Source organism: Vipera berus (genome assembly GCF_964194415.1).
Source record: "Vipera berus genome assembly, chromosome: 1".
NCBI lineage: Eukaryota > Metazoa > Chordata > Lepidosauria > Squamata > Viperidae > Vipera > Vipera berus.
Window position 1 is genome coordinate 280,234,408 of NC_138202.1, and position 16,579 is coordinate 280,250,986.

Consider the following 16,579-nt stretch of genomic DNA (forward strand, 5'->3'; position numbering starts at 1 on the left):
GATCAACCAGTCAAACAGGGTGCCCGGTTATTTGTTGTGCAATATCAGTTGAAGAATTCTATCTATACAATCTATACCGAAAAAAGACACAAGCAATTCATTCATTTTCTCTGCAATATCTTTATCATATTTACTCATAATCATAATAGTAAAGCTAGAAGGGACCTTGGAGGTCATCTAGTCCAACCCCCTTTTTAGGCAGGAAACCCTATACCATTTCAGACAAATGGCTGGCCAGTCTCTTCTTAAAAACCTCCAGTGTTGGAGTATTCACAGCTTCTGGAGGCAGGTTGTTCCACTGGTTAATTGTTCTAACTGTCAGGAAGTTTCTCCTTAGTTCTAGGTTGCTTCTCTCCTTGACTAGTTTCCATCCGTTGCTTCTTGTCCTGCTCTCAGGTGCTCTGGAGAATAGCTTAGCATTTGTATTTTCTTTACCATTCAACAGATCATCCAGTTGTCTCTTGTTGTTTTTATTGCATCATTATCTTACTGTTAAGTTTATTAGTAATATACTTCTTAAAAAAAATATTGCATCCTGTGCAGGGGTGTCAAACTCGCAACGTGACGTGTCACAATGTATCGCGACTTTTTCCCCATTGCCGGCAATGGGGTGGGCGCGGCTTTGGCATGACACATCTGGCCCGTGGGCTGGCAGTTTGACACCCCTGCTGTATGGTGTGGTTGCATTTCTTTCAAGCAACTTCGTATTATTTGGGAGGTTATATCTGAGCAAAACTGTTTTGAAGAAGAAGGCTCCTCTTTAATAGGTTTTTTTTTTACAAGACATGTTTATACTTAAGATTTGGTAAGCCTGGTAATATCTTTTCTGATTTGTCATATTTTTCCCTAAGCATTATTATGATTTTTTAATGATCCTCAAGTATTTTATACTCTTTCTCTTACAGCAACTTTTTTACTAGTCTTCTCATATTGAAGTTCTTCTTTGAAAGCTGAATATAACATAGAAAATAAATTAAATAATGTAACTGTTACTGTTTCCAAAGCTTTTGGGCAATATATAGAACTAGCTTTAGACCTGTATTTCTATGTATTCTGCCATTATTTAGGAAATACAGAGAGTATGAAGGAAAGTCTGTTCATATGTGATCTTTCTGAAAATGCATCAGATGTCCAAAATCAAACATCATATAAAAAACAATTTGGAACAGAAAGAAGAAACAACATTAGGTAGACTTGGAATGAGACAGAACAGGAGCAGAACTCTTGAGAATGAATGGAAGAGAAAGCTATTTATTTGATACGGAATTAAAGCAGGATTGTTAAATATTCCAACAGACATACTTCTAAAAGACATCAGACAGATGTACTTAATACAAGAACTGCCATAAGAAGTATCCAGATATAAAGGTTTTAGAGCAGAAAAAGGTCAAATCTCTAGACCTGAATTTAATTTAGAACTTGAAGGGATTCGTAGAGCAATTACTTGGTGATCACAAAATTATTTGCAAATTTTGGAATTCCCAACTTTGCATACCCATTAGTTGAGAGTCAAGAAATATTCACTCTTAATAAGTAGAACAGCTATGACGGCTCTTATACATATCATATATTGGAATTATTGTGGCCTTGTTCTTCTCTCCTCTTAAACAGTATAGAGGAGAATTTTCATGATATAAAGGAAGTATAGGAAACAATCTCTGTAATCCAGGCACTGAATTGACCCTTGATAGCTTTACAACATCAGAGTGACATCATTGGATAGAACACAAAACTAACCATTACTGCAAAATAACCTTAGGAGTTATTCCCTAAATTAAATAAAACTGTCTGGTTTGCAGCTGTGACTGCCTATTTTCTCATAGGCTGTACTGGAGTATGAATGATAAAGTCAGAGAAATTTGGGAAATTTTTAATAAAGTTTTCCAAACATTTCTTGGTCCATCAAAATGGAAAAATATGTCCCTAAATATTTTACTTGTACAGTAGAACTTTTACTCATTTCTCTTCTCTGCAACTTCAAGTGGTTCAGCACTCAATGGTACCGGTATTCCACATTTCTAAATTCGAGACTTAATTTTACCTTTAATATGAAAGGTAAAATAGTGGTCACTTCTATTTTAATTTATTATTATTGGAAAAAAATCACATTAGAGCTCTTTGCAATTACCTTATTTTGAAAATATGGAAATAAAGACCCATGTGCTTTATTGAAATAGATTAAGCAATGAAGTACTGCTAGCCAAAAGATGATGAATACAAAAGCTGAATGTTTTGAAAGAAAATTAATTCAGAAGAACTGGACTCCTCTTCCAAGTTGGAAAAGAGGATGGAAGGAGTAGGTAAATGAAATGCGACATATATTTCACTCTACCAGTATACCCCAGCCTTTTACTGTCTGCTGAAATTGCAGGGCAAGTTATCTTTTACACACCACTGCCTACCTGCACAACCGCAGAATGCAGGAGACAATGGCTAGTTGACAAAAATATGTAATGTTTAAATGAAAGACATTGATGTTAGAATTTCTCCTAGAAACTCTTTAAATACATCTTTATTTAGAAATTCAACCAGAAGGGATGAGCTAATGATGGGAAAGTCAAGAATAAGTTTGGACAGATAAGTTACTACTGAAAATGCAAAAAAAGCCTTACTAGTGATTTGGTTCTGCAGAATCTAGCAATCCAGTCCACCGTCTGTATTTATCCAGGGTTTAAATATTGTATTTCTTTCTTTTGCTCTTGCATGATGAGGTGGGAGACATCTACGCTATATTTTGATACTGTACTGGTTTTGTTTAGTCTCTGGTTATTTCAATCTTGAAATGTTGGAAGCTTCAGCCCAGGCAATCAATTTTATAAAATTTAGGTTATTTATAAAATTAGGCAAATAAGCGCTATGTAATATTTCTGCTAAATATTATACCAGTTATGTTAAAACCAGTTTGCCTGGTATAGTCTTTGATTTATTCTACTTTATTCCTTTTCACTAATTCCCTAATAAAATGTTTTATCTTTTATAAAACACACACACACATACACACAGGGCGGGGGAGAGAGAGAGATGGATTCTGTTATATTTATTATGCATTGTTATCATATTTAGTGGGAACTGATCTTCTTTAAATGAAACACAGTCTAATTTTTTATTACAAAGTAAAATGAATTGTCCAGCAAGAGAGGAAACAAAGATCTTTCACCCTTTCTTCAGACTTTTGTATCCTAGCAAAATTGATAGGCATTGGATGCAGAAAAAACAAATGGAAGCATTTCATTGCACAAAAATTAAATTAAATTATGGGATTCACTGCTTTAGAATAATAGTTAGCCATGCAGTGAATAGACAAACCCATGGAGGAAAAAAAGGGGAGTGTTACCTTCAAATCATCTATTAATTTTTTCAAGAGGTGTAACTGATCTTTGTTAGACACGCGAGCACCTGACTGAGCAAACAGAGGAGAATACCTTTTATATGTACAATAGATTTTTAACACAATTTTAAAGAGAAATCATCTGAAATAGTCAGGCAAAACTCGTTTTGCTATGTATCTGTATTTCTCTGGATATGTCCCCCTTGCATGACGGTTGTAGTCATACTCAATCTGGCCAAAAGAAAAAAATCATTCTGAAAACATCAGGTCTGATGACAGTCACTGGAAAAAAGGCAGCACTTCCCTATTTTACAAGAATTGCCTAATAAAATGTTTTTTTCTTTTGTAAAACACAAACATACACACACACAGAGAGAGAGAGAGAGAGAGAGAGAGAGGGAGGGAGGGAGACAAACAAACACAGAGAGAGAGAGGGAGGAATATTGAAGAAGCGGGACATTGTGTTTTCCAGGTGGGCCTAGATTTCATAGCAAACCCAGGTTTATTTATTGGCATTTCTGAGGACCTCTGAGAAATGAAGCAGGTAAAGAGACATCTAGAGTCCATGTTAATTCTTGGAGACTGTTTAGACACATCTCTGCAGTTTTCTTGGCAAGATTTCATAAGTGGTTTGCCTACTTCTTAAAGCTGAGAGGGAGTGATTGGAACAAAGTCACCCAGTTCGTGCCTAAGGCAGGACTACAACTCATAGTCTCCGGGTTTTTCCTGGAGCCTTAATCATTACCCCAAACTGGTTCTCTTATTTCATTGATAAAATCACATAAATTCCTTCTAAGACAGAACCCTGAAGGACAGAAATTACTGACATCACAGAGGTAACATTTTATGCTAGTACCTGATAGATTTTTGAATGTATGGATATCAAGAAAATGGGTCTTTGCATCATTAGCTCTCTCATATATGGATTAGGATTCACTTTTACAGGGCAACAATTTCAGACAGATCTAGAGGATATGAATACATCATAATCTGGATTCAGGAATGAGACAGAAACCATATTGGTTGTTACACTGGATGACTTGGGGTAGCAATATAGCAATAGCACTTAGACTTATATACCGCTTCACAGTGCTTTACAGCCTTCTCTAAGCGGTTTACAGAGTTAGCATATTGTCCCCCAATAATCTGGGTCGTCATTTTACCGACCTAGGAAGGCTGGAAGGCTGAGTCAACCTTGAGCCAGTGAGATCAAACTGCTGAACAGCAGGCAGCTGGCAGTCAGCAGAAGTAGCCTGCACTACTGCACTCTAACCACTGCACCATCACGGCTCAATATAGATCACAGGTGTCAAACTCGCTGTGTCATGTGACGTGTCGTGACGTATCATGATTTTTTTTGCATTGCTGGAGCTGGGGTGGGCGCGGCATCCATATGATGCAACTGGCTCATGGGCCAGCAGTTTGACACCCCTGATATAGATAGTGGAATACAACCTACTAATTTTAGAAATGGCAAATCATTAAGAGTTTTAGTTGATTGAGATAAATAAATGCTACAAGTAAATGAGTAAATAGTTAAATAATCAAGATACTGAAAAAGCCCTGTTAGAGCCCTTTCCTCAGTAGCTACTACTCTGTTAATGTAAGTTAGTTAGGTTACCAGAGAATGACCTTCAAAGCTCGCCTCAGATTCCCAAGGGGCAGACATGAAAGGCAATGATCCCTGAGGTAATTTGATAGTACTGTAATCCCTTAGCAGCTTTGGGGATAAAACCAACAGGAGTGCAATTTATTAAGAGAAAATGCCCTTAGGGGAAATAAGACAAAGTCAAAGCCAGGAACATTTAGATAATAAAAATATTCTATGTGACTGTTTAAAAAGCAAAATTGTGAAACCACTACAAACAAGAGACTGTATTGTATCTCCCAGTTTCTTCAGCCAAATAACATTTTCTGCATTTCCAATGCAAAGATTTTTAGAAGCCTGCCAGGCTTACATGTTCTTACACATGTTGACAGCAGTGTCTTTGCTCCAATCAAACCTGGGAAATCTACAGTCTCAGTCAATTCTTTTCGCTTTTTAAATGCCACTTTTTGCAGAGGTATCCAAGATTATCAGCTGTACTTTCCAGAAATATTCCTCCAAGAAAAAGAAAGACCTAAAGATGAGCAGTTCCTAAAAAGTCGTGATCTAGGCATGGATCATACTTTTAAAATATTGACTGGCTGCAAGGCTCAAGCTTATTCTAGCCTGCCTAGCTAGAAAGAAGAAGCTGGTGGTGTCATATAACTTAGCAAATGTTCTTGTTGTCCAACAACTGATGGGAAACTACGTATTTTCTGGAAGACATGGATATAGTCTCCATGCCAAAAATATAAATATGATAAATATATGTTAAGTTTTTGGTCTAGTTAATGAGATTGTATACTGCCAGAGCCACCAGTAAGGATATTTGATTGGGTTACTAGTAGTTACGTTTAAGCATGCTGCACAAATAGGTCCAATAAGTATTTTCTGTATATTTTCTGTATACTTTCCAAAGTCTTTTTACAATATACATTCACTGAATCTTTGCAATACAATTTTCTTATGAGAATGTCTGCTCGCTGCTCGCTGCCCTTTTCCCTTTCTCTTTTTTGAAGAGAATGGAGTAAGAATAACTAATCATTTACTTTGGAAAATATAACAGGAGTTATTTGTCAACACCAAGCCTCCTGCAATTTAAAGCAGTTTAAAGCAGCAAAAACTCTTGGGTTGTCTGAAAGGCTAACGTATTTATTATCTCAGAAGCTTTTATGGGTCACTGTTCACTTCATCAGATACACAGAAAACTGTCTTAAGGAAAGTTCTATCTTTCTCTGCATGATATTCTATGCATTTGATGAAGTGTCTGTGAGCCACAAAAAAAGTTCCTTGGGTGATTTTTTTCTGGTCTTTAAGATGCTCACAAGACAGCTGTGTTGCTGCATCTAATTCACATGGCTAGCCTGTGAGGACTAGAATCTTTCTGGAAGAAATTATCCTGATGCTGTACAAACCCAATTCTTGCCTCCAAGCTTACAGTCTGCTAAGAACATTAAAAAGAGAAGGGGATGGGAAGAGAACATGAAATCGATCAAAGTATTAATTTATACATAAAAGAATAGACACAAAAGCTGTTCTTCGGAAAGAGGAACATCAAAATGAATGTTGTAGCATTTTCTTCTGCCAGTAACATTGTGAAGTGGAATGACTCCCAATAAAACAAATTTTGTGAAAAGAAGAGCAAGGTGACTTAGTATCTAATTGCTGTTGTGACTGCCACCCATAGGTTTTGTGCAGATGCAAGGAATTTTCCCCTTTTATAGTTTCTTTGCACAGACAGGGCCATTGCCGTCAGCATACAGATTATGAAACTTGTCTCAAGAAATGAAGGGATGTTGTTTTAGCACCAAATAAAAAAATAAACAAAACCATGTAAAAAGTAATACATGCTATGCTCACACCCCAAAACTATACACATAATTGCAGGAGTATACACCACTTCATTTAGAGTTTTGGAGAGCAGCATAAAAATTATCTACCATACTATCTTATAATCAAAGCCATACAGCCAAGTGCTAAACATCCAGGTATATCAAATTGTCAGGCCACACATGAAACAGCTTCTACACTAGAGAACAATTTAAATTGCCCTCTATGGTAGCTGCTCTGAAGCAGCAAACTGTTCTGTACTCACCTGGTATGACTGCAAGATTTTCTTTCCTGAAAAAAAGTAAATAAGTCAGAACGCAACAATTTGTCCCCATGCCTCAGCCCTTAACAATAAGAGAGTGCTAGAGACAATTTAAGAGTTTCTAACACAAAGGACCTAACATCAAGATAGCTTACAAATTAAGGATTCCCTGTGCTACCTGGCTAGAAATCTTAGACGCTACAGTGTGTAAAAAGATGAATCTTTTCATAGTTTCATCTCAAACTGCAATGCAAATAAAAGAACAGTGTGAAGCTAAAAGAGCCTCTGTTGTAGGGAGGGAAACTGAAATAATAAAAGAAGGATCAAGACCAAATGTAAACCAAAAATAAAAATTTGTTGTCTAATTCATAGATGACACATTTTAATTGTATTCTTGGTTGTAATGCTGGGATTCTTCATGTGTGCATGAATGAACATTGGTTTTCTATTGCTAACTAAAACAAACAGTAAAGCCAGTTTGGTTTAGTGGTTAAGGCACCAGGTTAGAAACTCAGAGCCCTGAGTTCTAGTCCTGCCTTTTTGTTTTCAGCCTTCCAAGCAGCTTCACTGAATTGCCTCATTTAAGATAACCAGTCAAATGCTTTGCCTTCTCCACCCTACCATCCACCTCCATCTCTCATACCAGGGGGCTATTTTTTCAAAAGAAAGAAAACAAGATTAGCCTTTTTGTCCCTCTACTGCAGGGGTCTTCAAACTCGGCCCTTTTATGACTCATGGACTTCAACTCCCAGAATTCCTCAGCCAGTGTGCCTGGCTGAGGAATTCTGGGAGTTGAAGTCCATGAGTCATAAAAGGGCCAAGTTTGAAGACCCCTGCTCTACTGTATCTGACATTAATTTTAAATGAGAACAATGGCCAACCAGACATTACAAATTATTCTCATACAAGGAGAAAAAGCAGGAGGAAGCATCCATATGGTATTGGGAATAGTTTCCAGGATCATTTGCAAATCATTACATATTGTAAGGTTTTACACTTAGCCTCACAATTGCCCCAGCATTACTCAGGAATTTAAAAGAGCCAAAAGAAACTCCTGAGCCGAGGTTTCAGCAAGCAAACAACTTTTATTTTGATCAAAATAGAGTTGGGTGGCCACATCTCTCTTCGTGGCTGGTAGAGAGATGAAGGCAACAACCAGGAAAGATGTCTTCCACCTTTTATACCCCTTCAGAACAAAGAGTACTTGGTACTAGGAACCAAAAGGTACAGAAAAATAATTCCCACATGATGACTCATACACAACAACCCAGGCTCCACCACATACACAACAACCCAGGCTCCACCACAGCTCCTTTCCCCCTCCCCTTTAACATGAGACTTTTACTTTTCCAAAGTACATAAAGCATCTGACTACTACAAAATAATGATTACAAAATAACAAAACAATGATTACATAATAACAATACAAATATCAATATAAAATGGTTACTAGTGGTGACTATATAAAATAGCTGCTAACGTCAAACTTATACTAAAATCATAAGCACAATAAAATCCCTTCAACGTAAAGATTTTAAACATTGTAATAAGTCTGACGTAATATGCTACTTCAGCATGATTACATACCAGATTTGCACACTGCACTAAGCCAAAATAAACTCTGGCTTAATATAGTGTTATGAATTGTATCATTTATAAACTGTGGTTATTTCAGACAAACATAGTCAACAGCGATTAACTTTGGCAAGGAAATAAACCGAGGCTTCGTGTAACTGTGAAACCAGGTACGGAGAATATGAAAGAAGTAAAAGGCTATCTTTATGTTGTCAGATTGTTTCTCTAGGCATCTGCTGTGGACTAACTCTATTCATAAAGTCTATGTTTGTTAACATATTCAATATTTGAGAAGACCATTATACTCGGATCATTCTTCTTTTGCACAGTCAAAATCAAGTACTGTATACACATCCTTAAAAACTGCTTGTCACTCAGAAAGCATATACCAGTAGGCATGTGGAAAGATTATTTTTATTAGATTTTTGTATAAGCAAGTTGATACACGGGTGGAAGAAGAGGCAGCTCTTTAAAAAAAAAATCATTTGACGATTCCTAAGAACTCCAGAAACATTACAATTCAACAATGTAATTTAATTATTTATCTTTACATTGACTACTACTGAGAAATAGAAATGATTTTATTGCTCCACAAATTATTCTCTTGGTAACCCATAACCATCAGTAATTGGAATATATGTACAACTGGAGCAACCAAATATATATAGCTCTGTGACTGTAACCTAATGTAACTGGCCTGCCCTATATTTCTGGAAAAAAATCCCTTTACCGACAATATAAATAAGCAGGCAGTTTTAAAACCTAGTATGAAAATATTGGTCTTCAACCAAAGAAATACAAAATTAAAGTAAGAATTATGCATTAAAATGCATACTAATAAAACCTACAATTCCATTTTGGGGGGAGCAACTTAATGCAAAATGGAAAGGAAGGAGATGTAGTGGGGGAAAAAAAGAAACGAGCTAGATTATAAGAGAGAATAAGAAATCCCTCTAATACGACAATACCATTCACTACAGGTAGTCCTTGACTTACAACAGTTCATTTAGTGACTGTTTGAAGTTATAATGGCATTGAAAAAAATGACTTATGACAGTTTTTCCACACTTAACGACCATTGCAGCATCTTCAGTATCGTGTGGTTAAATTTGGATGCTTGGAAACTCATATTTATGATAGTTGCAGTGTCCCATGGTCATATGATCAACTTTTGACCTTCTGGACAAGCAAAGTTAATGGGGAAGCCATTACTAACTTAGGAAGTGCAGCGATTCACTTAACAACTGTGGCAAGAAAGGTTGTAAAATGGGGCAAAATTCACTTTAACAACTGTCTCACTTAGCAACAGAAATTTTGGGCTCATTTATGGCCATAAGTCAAGGACTACCTAATACACGTCTCCATATCTTTCTATTGTTCAAAGCCATTTTTACATGCACCATCCATACATTGCCTTTTATTTTTTTAAATTTCTCACCTTTCTCTTACTGAAGGTCTTATCAATTCCATCCAGTCATCAACTTGGTCTTCTCCTTCCTTCCTTCCTTTTTATATCTGTTTTCCATTTTTTTTCTTCAATATTAAAGGTCCAGGAAAGTGTAAAAGACCTAATGTCAGAAAGTGCCAATATCAAGAAAATCTTTGGAGAAAAAAATTGTACTGATGGAAGTCTGCCACTGTCACTCACTGGTAGAATTTCTACTTTACTTGCCAAAAATCCAAAGCCATAAGCCCCTGGCCTCTCCAAGTAGGACGGTGGCTTGAAAATCTCAAGGGCGGCTTGTAGTTGCTGCAGAGAATATTTTTCCATTTCAGCACCTTTAAGATGGGTGGACTTCAACTCTCAGGATTCCCCATCCAGCATGAAAAGATGCTGAGGGTGAGAAACACAACTATAGGCAATCCTGAATTATTATTTTTTACTACAGTAATCTAAAGAAAAGGGGGTGGGGGTTTCCTCCTAAGTGAAGACACAGCCACTGAAAATGTTTGTTCCATCCTCCTGCCTTGAAGAACATTCCCACTTTCAAGAGGTCTTTTCCAAAAAAGATTAATCTCAGTATGAATAAATACCCCCATTGAATTTGTCAGTGCAAAAGGCCAAGGAAAGGAATGAGAAAAGAAACAGTAATTCTGAATGCAATCATATCACAAAGAATAGGATTAGCATTATTTAGCCAACTTTTGAAAGGGGGGAAAAAGTAACAAGGAAGCAGCAGGGCTTTTATTGATATCTATTGTTGAAATATGCAACAATAAACACACAACAGGATTAAAATCTAAACTGCACAGAAATCAATAGAATAAAATTAAGCATCGGCAGAAGTCTCTTATTAACTTCAGTGAGACTTACATTCCAGATACCATAAAGCACTAACTATGCCAAAAATTAGGAACAGATATTAAAACAATAAAGATTTCTCCTAAGAGAATCTGAAACCACTAATTCAAAAAGTACAATAGCAAGACATCCTAAAGGTGCTTTTTTCCAAAAGGCAAACTGGACTTTCTAGTTGTTGTTTTTTTCTTTGAAAATGTTTTACTTCTCATCCAAGAAGCTTCTTCAGTTCTAACTTCTTTAATTAGAACTGAAGAAGCTTCTTGGATGAGAAGCGAAACGTTTTCAAAGAAAAAAGTAAACAAAGAAAGTCCACTTGCCTTTTGGAAAAAAGCAGCATTGGGACAACCATAACCTGGATGGATTGAGAATTTCCACAGACATTTGCAATAGCAAGACAGATTTTTTTAGAACTTTCCCAAGAGCAATTTTAAAAACTCAATATTCCAAGAAATAGAACATAGCTATGTTTTATTTGGCAAAGCCAATGCCCTGCTAACTATAATTCTTGTGGCCTTTCAAAAAAAAAAAGGAAGTGATGTGTTTTTCTCCTCCAAATTACTAAAATAAGGTGAGAAATGCCTTTGGCCTATTTTATGATCATGTCTCTCTACAGGTGAACCGAAAATAAATTTGGAGTTTAAAATAATGATACAGCCAACGAGTTGTATTACATGATGTTAGTCCATTAGTAAAACTTGCTGGTGTAGTGATTCCCACTCCAATACAGTACAGCCTTAGAAAAGCTGAGCAACAACAAAGCTAGTGGAGGTGACAGTATTCCAGCTGAGCTATTCAAAATTTTAAAAGACGATGCAGTAAAAGTGCTACACTCAATTTGCCAGCAAATTTGGAAAACTCAACAGTGGCCACAGGATTGGAAAAGATCAGTTTACATTCCAATTCCAAAAAAAGGCAGTGCCAAAGAATGTTCAAACTATCGCACCATTGCACTTATTTCTCATGCTAGTAAAGTTATGCTTAAAATCCTAAAAGCTAGACTTCAGCAGTATGTGGATCGAGAACTACCAGAAGTACAGGCAGGATTTCGAAGAGGCAGAGGAACTAGAAATCAAATTGCCAACATACGCTGGATCATGGAGAAAGCTAGAGAGTTCCAGAAAAACATCTACTTTTGCTTCATTGACTATGCTAAAGCCTTTGATTGTGTGGATCATAACAAACTGTGGCAAGTCCTTAAAGAGATGGGCGTACCAGACCATCTTATTTGTCTCTTGAGAAATCTATATGCGGGCCAAGAAGCAACAGTGAGAACTGGACACAGAACCACCGATTGGTTCAAAATTGGGAAAGGAGTCCGGCAAGGCTGTATACTGTCCCCTTGCCTATTTAACTTATATGCAGAGCACATCATGAGAAAGGCAGGGCTAGATGAATCAAAAGTTGGAATTAAGATTGCCGGAAGAAACATCAACAACCTAAGATATGCAGACGATACCACTCTAATGGCAGAAAGTGAAGAAGAACTAAAGAGCCTCTTGTTGCGGGTGAAGAAGGAGAGTGCAAAAGTTGGGTTGAAACTAAACATTAAGAAAACCAAGATCATGGCATCCGGCCCTCTCAATTCCTGGCAAATAGATGGGGAAGAAATGGAGGTAGTGACAGATTTTATTTTCCTGGGCTCCAAGATCACTGCAGATGGGGACTGTAGCCAAGAAATTAAAAGACGCTTGCTCCTCGGGAGGAAAGCCATGGCAAATCTAGACAGCACACTAAAAAGCAGAGACATCACCCTGTCAACAAAAGTGCGTATAGTCAAGGCTATGGTCTTCCCAGTTGCAATGTATGGCAATGAAAGCTGGACCATAAAAAAGGCTGAGCGCCAAAGAATTGAGGCCTTTGAACTCTGGTGCTGGAGAAGACTCCTGCGAGTCCCTTGGACTGCAAGGCGATCAAACCGGTCAGTCCTAGAGGAGATCAACCCTGACTGCTCTTTAGAAGGCCAGATCTTGAAGCTAAAACTCAAATACTTTGGCCACCTAATGAGAAGGAAGGACTCACTGGAGAAGAGCCTAATGCTGGGAAAGATTGAGGGCAATAGAAGAAGGGGACGACAGAGAATGAGGTGGCTGGATGGAGTTACTGAAGCAGTAGGCGTGAGCTTAAATGGACTCCAGAAGATGGTAGAGGACAGGAAGGCCTGGAGGAACGTTGTCCATAGGGTCGCAATGGGTCGGACACGACTTCGCAACTAACAACAACAACAACAGAATAGGCTGGAACCACCAGAAATACAGTACATTTCAGCGGCGTAGAAGATACCAGGAAGAGAAGTGGAATAAGGGCATTACCCAAAGTATACAGACAGATGAATGTGCTTCTGGTATGAAGTGAAGGACTAATTACTTGTCCACTGGGGTAGCTTTGGAAATGTTTATTATGATACAAATCATTATTCTCCAGGCTGATGCAGCTTCAAACCAAACTAAAATCTCCCACAGAGGAGAGAATAAATAGACCTGATTAATACCACAGACAATGAGCAAGAAATCCTAGCCAGTAGTCATAAATTTGGAGCTTATTCTGAACGCCTGAAACATGCGAAATAATGGGGATCTGCATTTGCATCTGCAAATAATGTTAGCCAAAACATTAGGAAAACTCTGAAGGTCCCAAATTAGAGAAGTGGACATCTGGGTCAAACCAAACATGAGGCTATTATTTTAGAAATTGAACCTCTTTCATTGGCCTCGGGGTTGCTGAGGGAATTTGCTATACAAAACACTCAGCTTCAACCAACCATGGTCAAAGGACAAGAACAGAAGCATCCACAGCAATCCATGGTGATCTCACCATGCAAACGCCACAACCTTATACTTATGTCTTAATGAGTGACACAATTATGCAAGTTTCCCCTTATAACCCATCCTCATAGGCACCCTTGGGCCAGAGTGTGTAAGAACAACACATCATTCTGACTGCATCCATGTCAATGCTGGCTCCATCCATCAGAAGGAGGAAGTACCTGAGAAAAGGCATTATACAAACTAGAGCTCTGGGCAGGGAAGATCAGCTTAATTTGACCTGCGTATAAATGCCATCTCCATATTCACTCTACTATAGCCTTGAAGAACTGACCTCCTTCTTTCTTTTTCTTCTGCTTCTTATCCCTTAGGTCTTTTAATTACCGTATATACTTGAGTATAAGCCGACTCGAGTATAAGCCGAGACCCCCAATTTTACCCCCAAAAACTGGAAAAAGTTATTGACTCGAGTATAAGCCGAGGCTGGGAAATGCAGCAGCTGGAGGCTGGATCCCCCGAAAGACGTCTCTGCTGAGATGAGAGAACGGGGTGGCAAGCCGCCGAGAGAATGGGGCGGTGGAGTGCTCTGCCGAGAGAATGGGGCGGCTTGCTGTTCTCTCGGTGCAGCACGGCAGAGGCTGGATCTCGCGAAAGAAGTCTCCGCTGAGCGAGAGAATGAGGCGTCTCAGCGCCCATTTTCTCGGCGAAGACTTCTTTCGGGGGATGCAGCTTCTGCCGCCCCTTTCTCTCAGCTGCCCAGTGGAACAGCTTGCCACCAGAAATCAAGAGTGCTCCATCACTGGAGGTTTTTAAGAAGAGACTGGACATTCACCTGTCTGAGATGGTATCGGTCAGTGGTGGCGAAACTTTTAGAGACCGAGTGCCCAAACCGCAAGCCAAAACCCACTTGTTTATCACAAAGTGCCAAGGCAGCATCGGCATTCTGGTGCCCTCGGGGGAGGGGACAGGGAGGCGCCTCTGAGTGCCGCCTCTGGCACGAAAAAAAAGGGGGAGCAAAAAATGGGCCACCGTACCGCAAGGCACAAAAACACCAACCGCCGCGCCGCAGGGTGCAGATACAAGGCACCACACCACGTGAGAACGGGGCTGGGCTAGTGAGTAGCACGCAGGCACTAGCCCCGCCCCCTTTGCAGCATGTGCCTGCTCGTGGCCCCGTGCGCGCATGCACGCATGTAAAATGCTTCCCCCTCCCTTTTCTTCCAGTCCACCAACCGACAAGGACCTGCTGCTGGCAGCGGTGGTGGCGCACGTGCCAACAGAGAGGGCTCTGAGTGCCACCTCTGGCAGGCGTGCCATAGGTTCACCACCACTGGTATAGGTCCTCCTGCTTGAGCAAGGGGCTGGACTAGAAGACCTCCAAGGTCCCTTCCAGCTCTATTCTATTCTATTCTATTCTATTCTATTCTATTCTATTCACTTTCTATATTTCTATTCTATTCTATTCTATTCCATTCACTTTCTATATTTCTATTCTATTCTATTCTATTCTATTCTATTCTATTCTATTCTATTCTATTCTATTCTAATTCTATTCTATTCTATTCTATTCTATTCTATTCTATTCTATTCTATTCTATTCACTTTCTATATTTCTATTCTATTCTATTCTATTCTATTCTATTCTATTCTATTCACTTTCTATATTTCTATTCTATTCTATTCTATTCCATTCACTTTCTATATTTCTATTCTATTCTATTCTATTCTATTCTATTCTATTCTATTCTATTCTATTCTATTCTATTCTATTCTATTCCATTCACTTTCTATATTTCTATTCTATTCTATTCTATTCCATTCACTTTCTATATTTCTATTCTATTCTATTCTATTCTGTTCTGTTCTGTTCTGTTCTACGTTCTGTTCCATTCCATTCCATATTTTCTATTCCATTCTGTTCCACTGTCAGAGCCCATCGGAGGCAACCCAGTCAGCCCAAACAGGAGTTACACTAAGGCTACGCAGCCTCTCCTCTCAACCTGAACCCCTCCTTACCTTTCCTTTTATCTGCATCCTATTTTTAACTGCCGGCTCTGCCCTGCCCTATTTTGTCCTTGAGCACTCGTGAGCTCATCAAGAACAGAAGGTAACCGTGGGGGGAAAGGCAGGGCAAGATCTGCAAGATCCCCATTTGCATTTGACTTTGCCATCCCATCTGGTTCGAGATAACACATCACACACACACACACACACACACACACACACACACACACACACACACACACACAGAGAGAGAGAGAGAGAGAGAGAGAGAGAGAGAGAGAGAGAGAGAGAGAGACGCACACCTCAGCAAAAAAGAAAGAAAGAAAAAGAAGTAGTAGAAGAGGCAGAGAGCCCCTGTGGGTAGGAGTGAGGATGGGGAGAAACAGCAAGAAGACCGGGTGGGGTGGGGTGGGTTAATCACCAGTGGCGTAGCGTGGGTTGTCAGCACCCGGGGCAAGGCAAGTAATTTGCGCCCCCTCGCTCTCACACCGCACGCCTGGCACCCCCCTGACGTAAGAAGAATCGAGCCTCCCGCGATCTCCCGTCCCCCCCCACCCCCCTGAAATTCTCGCCCGCTTTCACAGACTTGTTCTTTTACACCGGCTGCAAGTACCAGGAGCCAAAGGCAGCCTCTCCGAAAGCCTCACACCCAAAGACGCAGGCACGCCCACACCGAGGAATGCCGCCGCTGGCGAGGCTCGCAGACGCCGCCGCTGCCGTTCTTTCTTTCTCGTTCGCGGGAGCACGCGACGGAGTGCGCATACAGAGGCGTATATAGACCCAGGGAGCCGCCGAGCCTTCCCCCACCCGGAGAGAGAAGCGTTTCTGTGTCGGCGCAGGCACAGATACCCCTCGCTCGCGAGCAGCCTTGCCCTAGCCCGCCGGTCGCGCCCCCCCAGATGTTGCGCCCGGTGCGGCCGGCCCCCCCTGC

The 16,579-nt window shown here is 39.6% G+C and overlaps 1 protein-coding gene across 2 annotated transcripts in view; it reads right to left on the reverse strand.

Moving 5' to 3' along the window:
* Positions 1-16,579, reverse strand: part of PRKN (parkin RBR E3 ubiquitin protein ligase) — a 740,731-nt gene that overhangs the window by 700,286 nt on the left and 23,866 nt on the right. The window contains exons 1-3 of one of the 2 annotated variants that reach the window (XM_081314790.1): positions 13,979-14,027; positions 10,019-10,148; positions 7,009-7,034 (exon numbers count right to left, since the gene is read on the reverse strand). The exons of the other annotated variant lie outside the window; for it this stretch is intronic. Of the exons in view, the coding sequence (XP_081170916.1) occupies positions 7,009-7,034; positions 10,019-10,050 (58 nt within the window). The 5' untranslated portion in view covers positions 10,051-10,148; positions 13,979-14,027. Of the gene's footprint in view, positions 1-7,008; positions 7,035-10,018; positions 10,149-13,978; positions 14,028-16,579 lie in introns of those variants that run through there. 2 annotated transcript variants of the gene reach the window in all.